This window comes from Vigna radiata, chromosome 5 (genome assembly GCF_000741045.1).
Source record: "Vigna radiata var. radiata cultivar VC1973A chromosome 5, Vradiata_ver6, whole genome shotgun sequence".
NCBI lineage: Eukaryota > Viridiplantae > Streptophyta > Magnoliopsida > Fabales > Fabaceae > Vigna > Vigna radiata.
The window spans coordinates 7,565,929-7,583,574 of NC_028355.1; the positions used below are offsets into that span (position 1 = coordinate 7,565,929).

General features: G+C 32.2%; 1 protein-coding gene across 1 annotated transcript; it reads left to right on the forward strand.

The window, feature by feature from the left end:
• The first annotated feature begins 311 nt into the window (after positions 1–311).
• LOC106760963 (two-component response regulator ARR5) lies at positions 312–2,089 on the forward strand. Its single transcript, XM_014644418.2, has 5 exons — positions 312–523; positions 648–733; positions 832–912; positions 1,005–1,075; positions 1,205–2,089. The coding sequence occupies exons 1-5, from the start codon at positions 388–390 to the stop codon at positions 1,527–1,529; spliced, it is 699 nt and encodes a 232-aa protein (XP_014499904.1). The 5' UTR covers positions 312–387; the 3' UTR covers positions 1,530–2,089.
• The last annotated feature ends 15,557 nt before the right edge of the window (positions 2,090–17,646 follow it).

Sequence of the window (17,646 nt, forward strand, 5' to 3'; positions counted from 1 at the left end):
TTTTGTTTGAGGACGTGTCATTAATACCTTACTTAGCTTAGGATCAGAAAAGAGAGAAAAAAAGAAAAAAGAAAAAAGAAATTCTGGTTGAGATCACAAAGGATTTCAGAATCTCAGCACCATCTTCCAAAAAAACACAAATAAAAAGAGAAGATTTTAAGATTTGATTTTTATAAAAGAAACTTTATTATTATTATACCATTATTATTTATAATTATAATTAAAAAACGGTGACAGATGGATATTAAGGAACAACAATATAACATGTCACGTAGCCACATTCATTAATATAACACTACTGTATTTAAAAGATTTGTTCAGCCATGTTAAGGAATCCTCTTTTATTTCTTTCTTTCTCTTTGCTTACAATTCCCTCTGCACTTTTTAATGGACACAGACGCCGTCGTTTCCTTCGATCATGTCTCGCCGGAGGATTCTCACGAGGTTCATGTTTTGGCCGTCGACGATAGCCTCGTTGATCGAAAGGTCATTGAACGCTTGCTCAAAATCTCAGCTTGTAAAGGTAATTAACTGTTCTTTAACACTTCAAAGCAAAACGCACTGTTGGGTGTTCTATATTGTTGTTTTTTTCTTTACTCTTTTATCTGTGTTCTGTTAAGGATTTTTTTTGGATGGAAAAATTGCAGTTACAGCTGTGGACAGTGGAATCAGAGCACTGCAATTTCTGGGGTTGGACGAGCAGAGAGGGACCTCTGAATCTGATGGTTTTGTCGTATGTATCATGAGAATTTTCATTTCATTTTCATGAACTTTCGTTTATTTTCCGTAGCTTATTTTCTGCTCTATGGTTTTGTTTTTTGTTTTCCTTAGCCGAGTTTGAAGGTGGATCTAATTATCACAGACTACTGCATGCCCGAGATGACAGGTTATGAATTGCTCAAGAAAATAAAGGTTCATTAATTAATAATTAAAATTCTAATCATAAAGCCTTGATTTTTCCTTGTGATTGACAATTCTAAGTGAAAACTTTTTTCTTGATGCAGGAATCGTCCATGTTCAGGGAAATTCCAGTAGTGATTATGTCTTCCGAAAACGTTTTGCCTCGCATAGACAGGTATTATCATTATTGATTTGTTTCCTTCATGCTACATTTTTCTAATTCTAGTAAGCTAAAGAGCATATGTTAAAGTTTGTGATGAATTTTAGAAAACTGAAAGGAATTGGAAAATTTGAAAATATGTAGATGCTTGGAGGAAGGTGCAGAGGATTTCATAGTGAAACCAGTGAAATTATCTGACGTGAAACGGTTGAAGGATTACATGACAACGAGAGAGGTTAAGGTTGGAAGCCATGACAGAGGAAGCGGTGTTGATGATGTTGGTGTGGAGATTAACAACAAAAGAAAGCTGGAAGAAGAGGAAGAGACTTCTGACATGTCATCATCGCCACCGTCCATTTCTACACTTTCATCATCGCCGTCCGTTTCTTCACCATCATCTTCTCCTACATCTTCACCCACCGTTCTCGCTTCTCCAATCAGACGGCTTAAAATGAGCAGCACGGATTGACTCTTTGGAATGGCATCCACAGCAGTATTTAAATTTTTGGTCTTAAGATTTATTACTTTCCTCTCTCTGGGGTGGAATTGCAATTACCCGTTGGTGCTGTCTGTAACGGTTTTTGTTGCATTGGCCCTCTCTTATTATCTTTTGCTAATTTGTTTTGTTTGTTTGTACGAAGGTGGGTTAAGGTTATGGAAGCATAATGTTATAATGTGGGAAAAGAAAGTTATTGAAATAAATTATTTTTGCAATGTTTTTTGTTGGATTAGAAAGTTAGAAGAAGAAGAAGAAGAAGAAGAAGAAATTGGGAGTGAAACAGATGGAATAATAGTTTGGAAGATGTTGTCTGGTGTAAAGAATAAAGAAATGTGAATTGGAGATGTTGGAAGTGTTCCCTTAAGGAAGAGGGTGGGAAGGTGTGGTGGGGTCTTGGAACTGCTGTACTTGTCTGGTTGTCTCTGATGGAGGAGATTTGGCTGCAATAAATCTGTAATATCAGAAAGCATTGCCTCTGTCATGTGGAAGAGGAACCAGAATATTTGGTTGTTGATACTGGACCATACTCATCCACATGTGCCTTCTTCACCATTTCCTCTTTTTCCTTTCATCCCTTTTCCACGGATCCCTTTACATTTTCTCATCAAAACTATAAAAAAATCGACCAAAACAAACACCTGTTACTCTGTAGGCTAGAAACCAGCTAAAAACTCCAACAACTTCATGAGCACAATTGCTAATTTGACTGTAAAAATCATAACAGAAAGCAAACTTCAACTGCTGATAGCCTTGTTAATTTGCTTACAGTTCTCTAATCTGCATACAGGAGAATCACACTCTCCAAAACACTTGTTTCAAAGAAAGAAAATATCAAGGCTTGACTGAACAACTGCCAATGCCAAAACAGAAACCATGTTTCCCTAATCTCATCTTTCAATTCATATTTGATGATGAGCTTGTAAAGTAATAAATTCACCATAACTGGACGAAATGCTTTTGAAGATATACTCCACACCAGTTTCCAAGAGTTCTTGCAGAAAGTTGAGTTATAGCAGAGGAAAAATGAGAAGAAAAAAACCATTTTCTGTATAAATTAAAATCAACAGGTGCATACATGTTTTTTTTTAGAAGGGTTTGTGTCTTCGAAATGATTTTTAGTGTACAGCAAATCAATTATAGGATAAAGACAACCAATAATGTGGAAATTAATTGGTGTATGGTGGGACTGTTCTGGTTTGTGAAAGGTTTCACATTTAAATATTTGAAAAATGTAAGCAAATTAAAAACATTAAAAAAAAAGGAGTTTCTGTGATCTATAATGATGATATTGAGCTCCATCTAAGTAGATAATAATGGAAAAATTAGAAATGATAAAAGGAAAAGAGTGAATAGAAAGAAGTTGGGCCTATGTGATTAAGAGTAAGGAATGGTTTAATTGGGGGTCCATAAAACCCAAATTGCAGGGCATAATAGAAGAAAGATGGAGACAAACTTTCTACTGGGCACCAATTTTGTATGTGTCGGTTGGCCCCATAATCGAAGTGCCCTTTAAGTGAATGATTGTGCAAAGTTTGGTTTTAATGATGTCCCTCATGTTTGGCAAAATTCTGATACGTAAAATCAGCTTTCTCTTGTTTGATTCTGTCACTATGCCATATCTGATATCTGGGCCTTATCATATTTGTTGTTACCATTGTAGACAAAGTTCATCATCATACATCACACACACAACACTCATTTCTAAAAGCATTCTTTTTTTACCTAATTGGGCTAAATTTAGATGCTTAATGTGGGAATCCTCATGAGCCAGTTGCCTAATAAAGAAACTCCATCACATGCACTCTCCAATCAACCATTATTCTGCATGGCTAATGGATGTTTCTGGTGCTGTTATATCAGACACACAAAACACAACAACAGTTTTCATATTTCTTCATCATCAAGATTTTTAATTTTTTAATCATATTAGAAAGTGATTTTTAAACCTAACTCATTTTTACCACATGTAAAGTGAAATTTGTATTCTTTATATATTATAATTTGGTCTTATCTCTAGTCGATGTTAGATTTTTAACATATCATTTTCTCGAACAAGGTTTTTATTTTTTCAATTCATTAAAACCTTGCTGAGTGTTTAAAGCTTTTAAAACTATCTATAGTTTCAAATACTAGTTAAGTTCATACAACTGATTACTATATTAATGGTTAGTTAGTTTACCTAAGTGGATTAATGTCGACCTCATTAATCATTAGAGAGAGACTTCATTACCTTTCATTAAACCACATCAATTTACTAGTAATCTTTTATTGCACCTTCTTTTATTTTTCCTCTTTAGCAAAAGTATGTTTGGATATAAATAAAAACACAAACAAATAATAAAAATAGACAAGCTAGATACCATGTCATCAATAAACTAATATTGACAAGCTGAAAATAAAATTTTAGAGAACATATTTAAAATAATTTCAATAAATTAATTTATTTTATTTTGTGAAATTTATATAGTCATAAGTGTTTTTAGGAAAGAAAACTAAAAAAATTAAAATTATTTTTTCTATAAAAAATAAAATTTATTTTGTGTAATTTTTATGAATTCTCGTTTTCAATTTATATATAAACTAATTTTAATTAATGAAAAATATTAGATTTTTCTATTCATTTATCTTTCTTACATATGTTTGTGAAAAAGTTTATTCAAACAAACTTTATATATCGTTTCAATAATGAATATAGTATATTTATTTTAAAAAATAATTGTCATTGTGACCAAGGATCAAATTTAACTCCCTAAATTATGATGATTGGATTGCGTAACCAAATCGTAATTTATTTTTTTATTCTCGTACTCACCCTATGCAATGTAATACAGTGGTTTATAAGAATCATTTAAAATTAAATAGCATTGTCTAATAAAATTTACTTTTAGAGCAAATAACGTGACATATAATTTATGTAAAGAGTTTAATGGAGAAAATGTTTTAAATATTAATATGAATTTAATAGTATAACTTACAAAATTACGTTAATCACTCACTTAAAAAAATATTGGAGTAATATGTCAAGAATTAATTCATATGATATTAAAATTAAAATAGACAACTCAACTAGACCTATCAATTTAGTTTCATTTGTATATTTTGATTCCATTTCACATGAGTTGAGGTTAAAAAAATTTACAGAATCAAAAAACTTATTATTGAAAAAATTCACGGAACTAAAATATTAAAAAAAGTTCTATCAATCACGATTAATCCATAGACTTTTTATTTAAAAAAATATTCATTTTAAATACAAATAAAAAATTTAATTAACTCTTAATTTATCACAAATTTAAGTATTTTTAATTTGTAAAAGAATTATATATATACATTTTAATCATATTAATATAAATTTTGTAAGAGATTTTAATAAATTTATTGTTTAGTTGTAATTATTGTTTATATTGGCCTGAATTGTTGATTCTATATATTAAGTTGAGGAAAGAAAAAGAAACCTCATTCGTAAATTTTCAAATACGTGTTTGATTTTTGGTACAAGCTACATAGGGTTTGATCTTATAGCTTTCATCAATTTGACTTAATTTCAAACTAGTTATATTTTCTGCCTCCCAGCATAGGAACATAAATGTTTAACAACATGAAGGCAATAAAGTATATCAGGAAAATCCATTAAGCTTAAATCATTTGTTTTATTTTAAACTTGCCACTAATTCATTATTTATTATCATAATATAATCTTTTTATCATTGATAAATAAAAATCACATACATGTTAATTTTATATTTTCATAAATAATAGAAATTATTAATATGCAGAGTCGAACAATGTCTTTTACCTAAATCACACGCTTATAAAAGGAAAAAAAAAACAAAAAAAGAAGAATAATAATAGTCTTTGATTCTTTGGAAGCATATAAAAGTTTAGAGTGACCATGTACATATGAATTATTAATGACAAAGAAAAAAAGAAATGTGTTTTGAAAAGGTAGAAGTAACATTTTAGAAGATATTTAGAAATTAGAAGCAGTTGGTGGTTAGAGTTAAACCTATTTTAACTTTGATTCTAACTCGTTTAAGAGAGAGTTTTGGGGGTTTAGTTTTTTTTTTCTCCCACTTGAAGAGAAATTAAAAGAAAACCTTTTTTAATGGTAGGTTATGACCGATTTGATCTATGGACCAAAGGTTAAATTGATATCTCTAAACTTAATTAAGTAATAATGATTTTATCATGGAAGAAATTCTTTCTCATTAACCAAGGGATATGTTTTTCTTTGATTTTATAGAAAAATTACAAACCAATATAAACAAGAAATATAAGTTAAAAAAATCTAAAATAATATAATTTAATTGGTTTAGATAAACTCCTTCAACATAAATATCCAATCTTAGAACTTGAAAATTAATAATTTTTTTATATAAAGTGTGTTATTACGAAGAAGGTTGATTAATAAGATGGTAATGCTATGTTGGTAAGCATTTACTAAACTTTCAAATAATATAAAAAAGAGTTTAAAAAGGCGTTTGGTATAGGGTCCGCGTCTACATGTATTTACCGGTAAAATCCACTACAGATGGTTAATACACAGATACTTATTATTTTGTGGATAGTGAATATTTTAATATCTGCTTATAAATGGATTGAGTACGAGTATTATACTACCCAATCCATAGGTATCCGTTATCCGCAAAAAATAAAAATAAAAATTTAATTTATATTTTATTAAATTAAGTTAAATTTAAAATAAAATAAATTTATATTTTATTAGGTTAAATTTAAATAAAAATAAATTTTAATTTATATTATATATATATATATATTAAATTTTATTTTAAAATGTATGAAAAAAATATATATATTTTTAATTTGCATGTATTGTAGATACTTGTAAATTTTTTTAAAACAGGTACCCGCACAGGTAGTACAGGCGGGTTACAGGTTGAGTTTTTATTTGTGGATTGGATTGCGGACAAGTATTATCCATGTGTGATGTGATCCATTATCATCTTTAGTTGGATACTAGAAATTTACAATTTTTTTTCAATGAGAAAGTTTATCACTTTTACCAAGAAAATTACATATTAAATATTTGTGAATATATATTTTAAGAGAACAATAACATAAAGTTTATTGTATGTTTTTATTTAATTTTTTTATGATGTGATTTTCAACATACTCAACCATGATAATAAGAGAGAAATAACTTATAAGATGTAACAAGATGGTAAACTTTTATTAAATGCAATTTAATTTAAGTATAAATTGTAGTAGCTTAATACTAACATAAGATGCAACACAACACAAAACTAAGTACCCAATAAATAGATAACCAAAGGAAACCATTATTATGTACTCAAGGTTTAGTTTCTACCAGTGAGAACCCAATTAAATATGTTTGAAATTGAATTAAACATTAACTTTTCAAAGAAAGTTGAATGAGAATCCCTTGGCCTAAAGTCAATCTAACTTTCTCTTTTGTGTGGATATCCATTAATAATATTTTTGGTGAGTGTGTTAATTTGGTGGAGATTCATAATTCATGAAGGAAAACTTGAAGTAAGTTTAACTTGTGACTAAAATTAGCTAAGCCAGCACTCAGCAATTTGTACAACCAAATATCGACCTTTTCAATTTAGATGAGTTAATCCTCAATTAATCTTACCATTTCAAAACCAAATGTTTTTTAATTAATGTACAAAAATCAATGTATTATTTACTAATGTATTGTTTTATTATACTTAATTAAAGCATCTCGTTTTCATATTTTAATATCATTTAATTAATTAAAGAATTTAAATTAGAATCTCTATAAATCAAAAATTATGATAGAACTGAAAAAAAAAAAAAAGATTGCTAGACAATGATTTTAAAATAAAGGAAAAAAAAGTGAAAAACATTTAGAATTTCTGAATAGAGCAAGTATTAATGCTTACATCATATTCCTAGTTGAATTGTTTTCTACACAATATCTATTATTATTTCATTAATTTTATTTAAATTTCATTAAATAAGTTTATATTTAATGAATAGAATTTAATGTTAGATGAAAAACTAATGAAAAAAGTGGTCAAGATTTTCATAATTCAAAATCCATGAAGTACTTTCTTCCTTGTTAGCTTTGATTATGATTATAGAATTAAAATTATGACCTAAAATCTAGCAAAATTGAACAATAACTCCTTTCAGTGTTAAAGTACCAAACCCATTTTCTGATCACAGGATTAATTAAACTTTTCATTGTTTTGCCAAACTTTTAGGTAACTCCCAAAGTTAATTATTTACTCATTACATTTTCTCCCAAATTTAACAAACATAAAAAAATTAAGTTGAAAAACTGAAATCTATGAACATGCAAAACTGAGGGAACTTTTTTTTTTAATTGAAATTGTTTCATCTTCTAGAATAAAATTACCTTTGAAAAATTATACCTTTAAAAAAAAACTAATAGGCTATTTGAAATGGTGTGACATTTTCACACTCAATGTGTAGAAAAATATGCAAATGAATGATTCGTTGTAAATTAACCAATCAAAAGCAAAACTAAAAGATCGGTTTAGAAAGAAGTATAATAATTCCTTTTAATTTCTCTTTTGGTCGTTTGGATGTCACCATCTAGAATAAACAAATACAACTGTTAAAAATGCACTGTTTCAAATTTTGAACTGTGTATACAGAATTATAATATTCGGTTAGTTAATTGCAATTTTTATTTTTGATGTATACGTTTATTTTCTAATTTTATTTTTTAAATAATATTTTTTTATTAAAATAATTATTTTATTTGTTGTACTTTTTAACTGGTCGTTATTTTTTTTATTTAATTGAGTTTTTCAATTTAATTACTTTTTTAACTTAACTATTTTTTTAAATAAAATTAATTACAAAATAAATAAAAACTATTTACAATAAAATTATAAAATTATTTATATTTCATTTTACAATAATAATAATAATTTTATTACTTTTTACTATCATAGTGACTAAACGTGCATTTACTATTAATAATAAAAAATTTAAACTGACATACAATATTTTTATTTAATAAAACAAAATAAAAAAGAAAATGAACATGATTGTGATATAATATTTCATTACTAGAGCTGTTTAGTATTCATATATTGCAATTCATGATAAAAAAATATTAAACATGATTATAATATATCATTCCACTATCAAATTTATAATCTTTTATTATTATATAAAAGAACAATATAAATAAATTCTTCTTAAAAGAATTTGTTAAAGTTTTTGTTTTTAAGTTTCTTGTTAAATTTTTTAACGTATCATATTTAATTAGATGTATTACTATTTCCTTTTTTTTACTTACAAATATTATATATCTACATCAAGAAAATATAAATAATAATTTTTATGAAATTTTATACGGTTATATTTATCTTTTAAAAACATTTCAAAAATTTGGTTCTAAGATATAATATATTCGTGTATATTAAGAGATCAAAATATATTATTTTATCTTGTTATGCACAATGAGAATTTTCTCCTTCAAGATAACCATGCATATTTCATCTTCTAAATAATTAAAAGAGATGAAAACATCTAACATGTATTAAAAAAATAAGAGAGTAAGACAGTGTTCATGTCATGATCAACACAAAACAACTTGTATTTTTCGATAGACAAAATCTATTAATTATAAATATATGTTACTAAAGTAAAAATTTTATTGATCAATGTACATCAATAAATTTTATCGATAAACAGGAAAGTCAATTAGTAGTGACGGATGGTCAACATCTTTTTGTTAAATATCAAAGTTTAACCATCTTCCTCTTCCTCGTCCCTTCTTCTTCTTGCTCTTTTTCTTCTTCTTCTTCCTCCTTTGTTGTTGTCGTGACATTGTTGTTATAGTTTTCGTTGTCACTACAACCTCTTCTTCTTCCTCTTCTTTCTTCCTTTTCTTCTCTTTTATTCTTCTTTTCTTCTTCTCACCCATCTTTATTTAATTTAGGATGAAATATATTTTTGGTCCTTAAATTATTAAGTAATTATTGAGTGATATTGATTTTAGTTCTTTTAAAGTTTGCTCTAATTAGGTCTCTATCTTTTTGAATTCATGGAGTCAGTCCTTAATGGCCAAATATATTATTGTGTTTTTTTACGTGAAAAACATAGTGTTACATCACCACTCTATTTTAGTGACACATGGAAAATAAAAAAAAAATGAAACATGATTTTTTTTATGTAACACGTATAAAATTAGTTCCATCATCTTCATCACCTAAAAAATCATTCATCCACTTCCAACAACACGTCCTTCTATTTCAACACACACATGAGATTATCATCCATCTTTATTCGTTTCCATTATCAATCCCCCATTTTTCACACAACAAGGAACACACCCATTTCGTATTCTTACTTAATCCCACATAGATACAAAACACACTCATCAACATTCTCCATCATCACACGTCACTATCAACACCTACATTGACATTTTCATCTTCAACCTCGTGCATACAAACAAAACAAAGATTACAACTTCATATTTGTTTTCCACCATTATTAGCCACTATCAATCTACACACAACATTTCATCACTCACCAACATAATTCAACACTACCAAAGCCAATCCTAACAACCTCAACGATCCCATACCACTCTTATTCATTAACCTTTTTATTATTCCCAAAAGACAAATCCCAAAACCATCACCAATCAACACCCATTTGCAGCAAACAACCCAAACAACGCAACCAGAAAAATCAATCAACAAGAAGGGAAGAGATTCAGTGTTTTCAGTCAGGAAACTCCTCCATTCGTGAGTGTAGTTGTAACACCCTAAATTTTGGGATGTCATGGGTTTACAAAAATCAGCCAATTTCAAACTTTCTTATAGCGAGAAAACATATTTTTCAAAAAGTTAAACCTTTAAACATGCATAACTTATTTAAAACATAATAGTTCCAAAAGCCTTGTCCAATTACATTATTTCAAAAAGTAATTAAAATGACTAAGGAAATAAACCAACTACAATTACATTATTTCAAAAGTCTATACTAAAAGAACTGTTTAAAGAAACTCAAATCTTTCCCCATCATCTCACGAATCTAACATGCCTCTGGAACATCTGTAACATCATCTGCTCATGTATAACACATTATACGATCATCGCCGATAATATTATTCACAACACACAAACACAAACACATATGGGGTAAACTACCGATAAAACAATCACAATAACAAAGTATAAACATACCGATTATATCAACAATAATCAAACTGTAAGAAGGGTGATGTAACAGTAAATGAAATGTGCAAACAGAATGGAGTGATGTGAAATAGAGTACAAAAGTCTCATATAACATAAAATAAGATAACAACAAAGAAAAGAAGGCACAAAAATAAATGAGTGTGTCAGAGGAATAAATGTAATCACAACACACCCCTCTCTCCTCTAACGACTTCTATTTATTGTGCTCCTGCCCATTCATACTCGTTGAGCCTCACATTATTTCTCCTCACGCGCCTGTTTCCATGTGTGTCTTCCACCCTCACATTTTCTGACTTACTATCCTGACCTTCTTCCGTTACAATTCCTCCTCCTTTAAAATTAACCCCGTCCTCAAGGTTGAAGTTTGGATAAGCTTTACGTAAGGAAAACTCATCTTCCCATGTAGGAGCTAATTCTTCTAAGCCTTCCCATTGAATCAAGAACTGTTTTACTGTTTGATTCCTGTGCAGAATTTGACGAACTTGGAGCACAACAGCAAGGTATATAATAGGTGGTGTCTCTGAATCAATAGTGATTGTTGGAACACATTGTTGAGTATGATCTCCCTTGCAAAGTTTTAGTTGAGAGCAATGGAAAACTAGGTGAATTTTGGTTGTTTGGGGCAAGAGCAACTTATAAGCAACAGAGCTAATTCTTTCAATGATAGGAAAGGGACCAAAGTACTTCATGCCTAACTTTTGATTCTTTCTAAGAGCCACTGAATTCTGTCTGTACAGTTGTAACTTGACCAACATCATATCACTAATTTTAAATTCCATGTGTTGTCGTTTTGCATCAACATACTTCTTCATGTGCTGCTGAGATCTGAATAAATTTTGTTTCAGTTTACTGAACATTTTCATACTTCGACTAAGCTCTTCTTGAACGGTTGGAGGATCAACATAATTAGCTGTGTATTTAATTAAATTTGGAGGATATCTCCCATAAACGACCTTAAATGGCGTCATACCGCTACTGTGATCATAAGTAGCGTTGTACAAAAACTCAGCCCAAGGTAAAAATTTGACACATTCCTTAGGAGACTCATAAGTATAGCACCTTAAATACATCTCCAAGCATTTATTGAGAGCTTCTGACTGACCATCTGACTGAGGGTGATAAGTCGTGCTCATGTGCAATGTAGTTCCACTTAATTTAAATAAGTGTTGCCATAATTGACTTACAAATACTTTATCCCTATCAGAGATAATCGTCTTTGGGAATCCATGGAGTTTGATGACATTTTTCACGAAAGCTTCAACTACCTATTTACTGTTGTAATAAGCTTTCAAGGGGCACAAATGAGAATACTTTGATAGTCGATCGATCATTACCATGATCACAGTAGAGCCTTGTGAATTTGGAAGGCTAGTGATAAAGTCCATTGCCACATCTTCTCAAATTTGATTTGGCACAGGTAAAGGTTGTAGTAACCCCAAAGGAAGAGAATTAATTGATTTTTCTTGGTGATAGATAAGACAATTTTGAACAAATTGTTTCACATCCTGATGCATTCCAACAAAATTCTACATGACCACCTAGAGGGGAATTATGAAATTCTTTGAGCAACTTTTGAACTAATTCATGAGAGGCGTGTATTACTAGCCTATCCTTCCAGCAAAGTAAGCCATCCTGGAATGCATAACGTGGAACAGACAGCCTTTTGGTTACACAATCATCAATGATCTTTTTCACCTTTTCATCTTCAGTTATAGCCCATTTTAAATCTAAAATGAAGTGAATTGTGGTTGGGACCATGCCATCATAAATGATAGGGATAAAGAATCAATAACTACATTTTCTTTTCCCGATTTGTACTCAATTGAAAAATCATACCCCATTAGTTTATGAATCCTCTTTTGTTGTTCTGGTGTTTGAATGGCCTGCTCATTGAGACTTCTCAAACTTCTTTGGTCGGTTCGAATCCCAAATTTATGTCCCAGGAGATAATGTCGGAACTTGGCCACAACTGCAGTAATGGCAAAACACTCATTTTCATAAGCAAATTGCCTTTGTAGCCTGGAATTCAGCTTCTTGGAAAAGTATGCAATGGGATGTTTATTCTGAATCAACACCACTCCAATAGCTAAGCCTGAAGCATATGTTTCGAGGACAAAGGGAATGGAAAAATCAAGAAGCCCAAGCACTGGTGCTTGCGTAACAGCAGCTTTTAAGGCCTCAAAAGCGTGAGTTGCTTCTTCATTCCATTTGAAACAATCATTTTTTAAAAGATTAGTTAAAGGTTCAACAGTTAAGGCACAATGCCTAATAAATCTTCTATAATAACATGTGAGTCCCAAAAATCCTCTTAATTGTTTGAGATTTGTTAGAACTTACCATTGCATCATGACTTGAATTTTGTCCTGATTCATGACCACACCTTTGCCTAATACGGTATGACCCAAATAATCAACCTCTTGTAAGACAAAAGTACATTTGGACAATTTGGCATATAGTTGATGGTGTTGTAAAATTTGCAGGACTCTCTCCAGATGCTTGAGGAACGCTTCCCAGGTTGGACTGTATACTAAGATATCATCAAAGAAAACTAAGACAAATTTCCTTAGGATACCTTGAAACATGTCATTCATGAGGGCTTGGAAGGTGGCAGGGGCATTGGTTAAACCAAATGGCATTACCAACCATTCATAATGCCCTTGATGGGTTCTATAGGTTGTCTTGTACCTATCTTCCTCTTTAATCAATATTTGATGATACCTCGACCACAAATCTAATTTAGAGAAGAATTTTGCTCCATACAACTCACCTATTAGTTCGTCCACAGTAGGAATAGGGAAGCTATCTTTGACTATTATAACATTCAAAACTCTATAATCAGTACAAAATCTCCATGTATCATCTTTCTTCCTGACCAATATGATTGGTGAAGAAAAAGGGCTTGTAAATGGAGTGATAATTCCTGCTCGTAACATTTCTGCAATCATTTTCTCAATTTGCAACTTCTGGCTGTGAGGATACCTGTATGGACGGACATTCACAGGATTAACACCTTCCACTAAAGGAATAAAATGATTTTGTTGCCTATTAGGGGGTAATCCTGTTGGAAGATAAAAAACCATTTTGTATTGATGGAGTAGCAACACAATTTCAGGCTCTATATTATTTGGAAGGTCAAGCCATTGATCTTATATATGTGGGGGGCTTTGAACCTACAAGGAGAATAACTCAACAATGGCCTTTGTGTGGCACATTCTCTTGAAGTGATGGAATGTAGTTGGCTGTGGCAGGGAGGAATGATCACCATGAAAAGTAACAAATTTAGTCCCAATATAAAATTTGATAGATAAGTTGTTATAATCAGAGACATGAGGCCCTAACGTGGCTAGCCAAGCGGCTCCTAACACCAAATCAGCCCCTGAAACCGAAAGTAAATATACTGGTAAGTGCAACAAGTGGCCTTGAATCTTAACTTGTAATTCCTTGATGAGTCCTTCAGCTACCAAGGTATTACCATTACCCACCAACACTTGAAATTGAGGACTAGGTTCCACTGGAAGTTTTAGACAATAAGCAATTCGGGGTTGTAGGAAACTATTTGAGCTTTCACTATCTAATAAAACTTGGACCATCATTCCATTAATATACCCTTTAAACTTCATCGTGCCTAGTCCGGAAGACCTCTTTAATGCATTGTACAAAAAGTGGTGTTCTACCAATGGTGGAGGTTCAGCGTCCCCAAGGTTCTCCCGAGGGTCATCTTGAACATCAAGTATCACGTCTTCATCAACTTGCAAAACAAAGTACCGTTTATTAGGACACCTATGATTCATGGTAAATTTATCATCACACGTAAAACAAAGCCTTTTCTCCCTGCGTAATTGCATTTCTGCCGCAGTGAGCTTTTTAGCGTAATTGCACATGGCCTCAAACCGCTCGACAACTCTCGATCAGCCCGGGTTATAGCAATTGGTCTCGGATCGTGTCACATCACCTCTCTTCATCCCCCAGATGACTCGTCTTCTATCCCGCTCCCTTTCCTTACCTTTTTGCCTCCCTATACATATTCTTCCACTGTCCCCATCTGTTTCAATGTTGCCAAACGCTCAACAATGGTTCCAAACCTTATCATCAGGGCTTCCTTCAAGCCATCCCAGGAACGATTTTTGGCTTTCTCCTTCCATGCTCTGAACTAGTAGCCAACGCTCCCCTCCATATTGATATCGGCTAGGTGCACCTTTTCCTCCTCCAATACCCTTTGTAACTCGAATAATTTCTCTACGCGATTGATCCATTTTAGCGGATCGATCCCCTCGAAGACGGGTAGTGCTACCCGTTTCTGCCAACTATTTTGCCCCTCAGTATGTTTGCCTTCCCTTCCTCCTTTGTCTTTCCGCCTCACCCTCTAATTCTCGTTGACGGACGCTTGAGGCCCATCTGTGTGTCCATCCTGGTTCCTGTTTCGTGATTTCTTGTAAGTCTTGACGCTTCGTGGTCATATCTTGTCGTATTTCTTGCATATTTCTTTTGTATTCTGCCATGCTTCGTTCATTGGTCCTCCTTTCCCAGGTATTGTCTCTTCCTTCCATCATGCTTATCGTCCCTTCGATCCTATCCTCCCAAGCGGTAGCTTACCTACCGTCTTGCTCCGCCTTTAATTGGATATGGTAGGTCAGACCAATTTGTTAGGTTCCTAGGTTGGAAACCTAACTAGAACAAACACTCTCGAATTAACAAACAAGAAATAAAACGGTAAAACAATGGTTTTTGTATTGATACTGAAAGAAGGTACGCAGGTAGTGCTAATGGAGGCCCAATCCCCCTCTTAGCCTTAGCGGAGGCCTAATCCCCCTCAACAAGGTCCAGGACCTGTTTACAAATAGTAAGAAATGATTCGCCCCCTCTACTGTATTATAGAGGACTTATTTATACTCTCTCTCTTCCCCTAACCCCTCAACAAAATTTCCCACTCTTAGCTCTTAACTTCTATCCTAGACCCATTACCCATTATATCCTAACATTCTTTATTGGTATATTCAACTGAAAGTATGTGATTGAAAAAATTAGCCTCACACAATTACTCTATTTTAGGTTTCTTTTTTTTTTTTCTTCAATTTTTAGAAGATGTATTAGTTAATTGTAAGTACTTGCTTGTACTTTTTATTTGACTCTCTTGTACTCATATTTGACTTATATTTGATATTATTAAAGCTCAATTGATATACTTGTGCCACATTACTTCTCATCTTGAATTTCAAGTTAAAAATATTAGTATTTTTTTTATAATTATTGTTATTAATTTTTATCACTGTTGCTTCTCATATAGACTAGCAAATTTAAACAAATTATTTATAACGCGTATTTTGGTATTTTTAGTTGTTGAGTTGTTGTTTCTTTTATATGAATCTAAATAATATAAATTGTTGTGATCTTCCATTCTCAAACACAGGTAAAAACTAAGCATTGTATTTTAAAAAGAGGAACTTTGGTTTGAAGTGTGGAACTTTAAAGCTATTATAAGTGTGTATATACTTTAAGTCACCCTTGTAACACTAGTGCAGAAAGAGCTTTAGACGTCAGTTATTTTGGGCTTTTAACATCACCACCAGAACCGACGTCTATACGGGTGACGTTAATGGACGTTGGCTTTTGGCAGGTGCGACGTCGATATAGACGTTGATTCAGTTAAAAGATCGACGTCTACAAAGACCTTAGACATTGCGCTAATCGACGTCTATAAAGCCGTCAAACATTGCATTAACCGACATCTTTGGGCATCATAGACGTCGGTTTGTACATTAACCAACGTTTATGAAGTGATCGTTGTGTTTTGGTGCAGTTTTTGTCGTGTCTTGGGATAACATAGTAGCACCTCCTTCCCTTGCTAGTTTCCTCGTAAGAAACAATTGCGTCTTTTGGACTTCTCATGGCATTTCAACCCTAAGACGAACTTGGGTCGTTGTCTAGGTCCATTCCGACCGCCACTGAAAAAGAATACTGTGAGAATACGGTGTATTCTCACTGTATACTTTTTCGTTGGCGGTCGGAATGGACCTAGGCAACAACCCAAGTTCGTCCTTGGGTTGAAATGCCATTAGAAATCCAAAAAACGCAAGTTTTCCTTACGAGGAAACTAGCAAAGGGAGAAGGTGCACTACGCTACCGAAAGACACAACAAAAAACCGCACCAAAACACAACGAAAACTCATTTTAATAGGTTCAAATGAGAGATAATACATCAAACATTACTTTAATCGGAGTAAAAACAACTTTAAATACTTAAAAGGAGAGGAAACTTACCTGGAAATGCAGAGCAGCAGAGAGAAAAGGCAAAGACGATCAAAGTGTTGGTTCGCGAACCGCTGGTTCGAAGGATTATTTAACAAGAAATTAGAGGTTTGTTTTACACAAAACTGTTGTCTATAATAGCATATGCGTCGGTCGCCTGACTAATATGACGTCCATTTGATTTAAAAATTAATATTTGTGTTGTATATAGACGTCGGGCTTGGCATGATGAGACGTCTCGTAGACGGAAACGAATGACTTTTCACATACCTAGTAGGATGTCTCGTCGGGTACTGGGACAACTGATGTCTACAATTGCATATAAATGTCAATGTGGCGGAATCCGACGTCTATAACGTTGAAAGGAGTGAATATTCACCTACCTAGCGGACATATAGGCGTCAGTTAGCAGGAGCCCGATGTCTATATGTCTGACAAGTAGGTGAGTAGCATTAATTTCCGCCATATAGACGTCGGTGCCCCCGCCTAACGGACATCTATAAGGCTGAAAGAAATGACTTTTCACCTAACTATCAGAAATATAGACGTCAGGTTGGAAAGCCCGACGTCTAAAATACTATAGACATCGGGGATACAACTAACTGACGCCTATATTGTCAACTTCTTTATGGAAATGTCAC

Excerpts from the sequence above, each read along its gene's own strand:
- LOC106760963 (XM_014644418.2), top strand. The coding sequence starts at position 388 with ATGGACACAGACGCCGTCGTTTCCTTCGATCATGTCTCGCCGGAGGAT. Across the intron at positions 524-647 it reads CAAAATCTCAGCTTGTAAAG|TTACAGCTGTGGACAGTGGA; the intron begins GTAATTAACTGT and ends GAAAAATTGCAG. Across the intron at positions 734-831 it reads CTGAATCTGATGGTTTTGTC|CCGAGTTTGAAGGTGGATCT; the intron begins GTATGTATCATG and ends TGTTTTCCTTAG.